This window comes from Gossypium hirsutum, chromosome A01 (assembly GCF_007990345.1).
Source record: "Gossypium hirsutum isolate 1008001.06 chromosome A01, Gossypium_hirsutum_v2.1, whole genome shotgun sequence".
NCBI lineage: Eukaryota > Viridiplantae > Streptophyta > Magnoliopsida > Malvales > Malvaceae > Gossypium > Gossypium hirsutum.
The window spans coordinates 104,016,578-104,019,749 of NC_053424.1; the positions used below are offsets into that span (position 1 = coordinate 104,016,578).

General features: G+C 35.2%; 1 protein-coding gene across 1 annotated transcript; it reads right to left on the reverse strand.

The window, feature by feature from the left end:
• Positions 1-729: 729 nt before the first annotated feature.
• On the reverse strand, positions 730-2,237 carry LOC107917605 (aquaporin AQPAn.G). The gene is made up of 3 exons (XM_016846926.2): positions 2,091-2,237; positions 1,922-2,006; positions 730-1,665 (listed from the first exon to the last, which is right to left on the reverse strand). Exons 1-3 carry the CDS (start codon positions 2,168-2,170, stop codon positions 919-921), a joined length of 912 nt encoding a protein of 303 aa, XP_016702415.1. The 5' UTR covers positions 2,171-2,237; the 3' UTR covers positions 730-918.
• Positions 2,238-3,172: the final 935 nt, after the last annotated feature.

Consider the following 3,172-nt stretch of genomic DNA (forward strand, 5'->3'; position numbering starts at 1 on the left):
TAAGTTGTAATTATTTTATTATTATTTTTAGCTTTTTTAAACTCTCTTGTTCCTGTAAATAGAGCAATCAATTTTTTAATGAAATAGTTGATCACAAGCTTATCTTTTCTCCACTTTTAATCCTTTTTTGCCTTTGTTTTAATCTTTCCTTCATCAAATTTCCAATAGTCTCACTCTTTTAAGTCTATGAATGTTGGCCCTTACAACAAGCTAGCAAAACGCAATTCTTGGCGTTGATTTCTCGAGAGTTGGTAGGGGCTCCTATGGTTATGTTAGTGCCTGCCCTGACCATAGAAAAGATAAGAATGCCTATTTTCATTGCACTTACTAAAATTATTGAAACTCCACAACTAGACAAGGTTGTGGCTGATGTTTTCAACAAGATGTATTCGGATGATGGGAAGATGGTTAAAGAAGATGAGTTCAAGAAACTGTTGACAGCGATCTTATGGACCATCATGCTGCAGTTAGGGGACAATCCCATCTCAGTTTCTTCAAACTGTGTACTACATGAGCCCCTTGAATCTTCCTCTTCGCTTTTGCAGCCATGATCCTGATTTCCTAATACGCGTATCTCATATTTACTACAAACACAATAAAATGGACAATCCATTTTGGTATAATGAAGAAATTTACGACTAGCTTATGTTCTTTCTGTGCAATTCAGTAAAACATGCAAATATGTAATTCAATTTGGGACGAATTTTTCTACAAAGAAAGTCGTCATCATCAATCAACAACAATGATTAAATTCTTATTAGTTTGTATACAAATTTAAAATACAAAAGAGCCATATGCCGTCTTATTATTACGTTTTGGAGGTAATATATATATTTCAGGATAAGATATGCGAAATAACATATTTTTCCAACAACAACAATTCACAATTACAACCAAGTAATTATGTTGTTCATTTTCTTAGTAACTATGAGTATGCTCACGTGGAATCATTTTAACATACAGAGCGAAAGCCACGCACCCAATAGTCGGTCCAATCCAAAATATCCAGTGTCCATTCCAAAGGTGGCCTCCTCTTACGACTGCTGGACCGAAGCATCTTGCTGGGTTCAGCCCAGCACCACCATAGCCTTTTGTGGCAGTAACTGTGGTTGAAATGAACACTAGAAGACCCAATACTACTCCTAAGATAATGCAGATTATTACTCGTCCCACGGCCTTTGCTTGGCGACGATCAAAAGCCATCCATACTGAAGCGAAAAGGAACACAAAGGAACAGATTATCTCAAGCCAAAGGGCCTGGCTGTTCCCCATGCCAATCACAGTTGGTCCATCGGTACCTGGTACGACAATAGTCACGGTGCATCCTGCTAGCGAATACGTTCGTTCAATGGCGCTATTAACCACAGCTTTGAGTGCTAGTGAACCTAGTATGCCACCGACACATTGGGCCAAAATGTATATGGCAGCTTTGGAAATGGAAATCAGGCCGGTAAGTAAAGCAGCAAAGGTAACAATCGGATTGATATGGCCTCCGGAGATGGGGTAGGTAGCAAGCAGGAGAACTGCAACGACAAAGGCGATTAGGACCGACATTACAAGGTTGGGTGTCTTTGTTTCGGTCTGCAATGTGGAGATAACTATGGTGTCCAATGCAAAAACCAGCACTGCTGTCCCAAGAAGCTCTGCCAATGAAGCTCTCCATACCTATAATCCAACACCAGTTTGCTTGTTAGCAATGCAAGCGAAGCAACTTCACAAAAATATCTAGCAATCTCTGAGTTAATGGCTATGGGTGGCTTCACCTTGAGAAAATTTTTCTAAGTCCCTCCCAAAATTAAATAAAAAATTGTATTTTTTATTCTTTTAAAAAGATCAAAAATTTAACTTAAGCCATTTTTTAACCACCAAAATTTTAGAATTTTATCTCGATGACACTAAATAAAATTCCTCTCACACTAACCTCCAAGGACAACAGCTGTTCAAGGCCTAACACCTTAGCAGACAAAAACACTTTTGCATCAGATTCCTCCTTAATTTGCCCCGGCCTGCAAAAATGAAAGAAAGGTTAGCTTGACATAAACATAATTTAGTCCTCAAAATGAAGCAAACCAAACTTGTTACATAATTACGTTGGAGTAGAGGCTACAGGCAGGACTCTATTATGAGTAAAGTTGTTTTCTTCATCTTCAACAATTCCATTTCGGGCCATCTTCTTATTTAGCTCTTCTGGCTGCTCAAACCCTCTTTAAGTTAAATATATCCCTTTGCTACATTAAACATACCTCCTGTTACCTATATATATAGCCAGAGATTCGAGATTCATCAATTCGTGCTGGCACCAATTTAAAGTATATTGGCTGCAATAGTATATATCTTTAATAATCTTCATATTAGTCACAAAGTTCATTCATCCCTTTACAGAGTATATTTTGAAATATACTCCATATAAAAATATATATATTTAGAATTAATTAATAATTTATGCTTGTGAATTATAGTGTTCTGGGTTGGCATTTATATAACTTAAGATTGGTGCAAATCGTGCGTATTGATTTTGAATGGAGTTTGAGGATTGAAATGGGAGAAGAACAAGCAGGGGCCTTCTTCGAGAAGGTTTACGATGCATGTAATAATTGTTAATTTATGTTTTTATGGAACTGCTAGCTTAGCTGCCCCTTAGGGTTTGACTTTTAACGCAAAACGAATCCCTTCAATATTGTTAGTTGATATTTGCATGCATTGTAGTGTCATTACAGATCATCCGTCGGTTTCATCGTATCCCGCGGTTATGGGATCCTGTTAGTCTCACATTAACCAATGAGAAAAAAATATCTTTACCTTTTTAATATTTAGCACATTTATCTGTTTCACATTAAATAAATATTTTTTTCTAAATTATGGTCTAAGAATTATTATTTGAAGATATTTTACCTCATCCAAAGATTGTTTATAGATTTTCTGATTTTGGGAATGATCATTTTGATTGATATTGAAACAACAGTGAAGAAACTTGATACATCACTGACAAAATTTAAAAATATGATAGATCAATTATTATTCGGATTACATTTTAAAAAATTGTATAACATAAAATAAAAAAATTAAAATGAAAAAAAATCTACAGTCTAGAAACTAAATACATATAAAAAATAAAAATGTCATTTATTTTAAATTATTTTCTATTTCATATTATGCATCTTTTAAAAGTAAA

Excerpts from the sequence above, each read along its gene's own strand:
- LOC107917605 (XM_016846926.2), bottom strand. The coding sequence starts at position 2,170 with ATGGCCCGAAATGGAATTGTTGAAGATGAAGAAAACAACTTTACTCAT. Across the intron at positions 2,007-2,090 it reads CCTGTAGCCTCTACTCCAAC|GCCGGGGCAAATTAAGGAGG; the intron begins GTAATTATGTAA and ends TCATTTTTGCAG. Across the intron at positions 1,666-1,921 it reads AACAGCTGTTGTCCTTGGAG|GTATGGAGAGCTTCATTGGC; the intron begins GTTAGTGTGAGA and ends GTTGGATTATAG.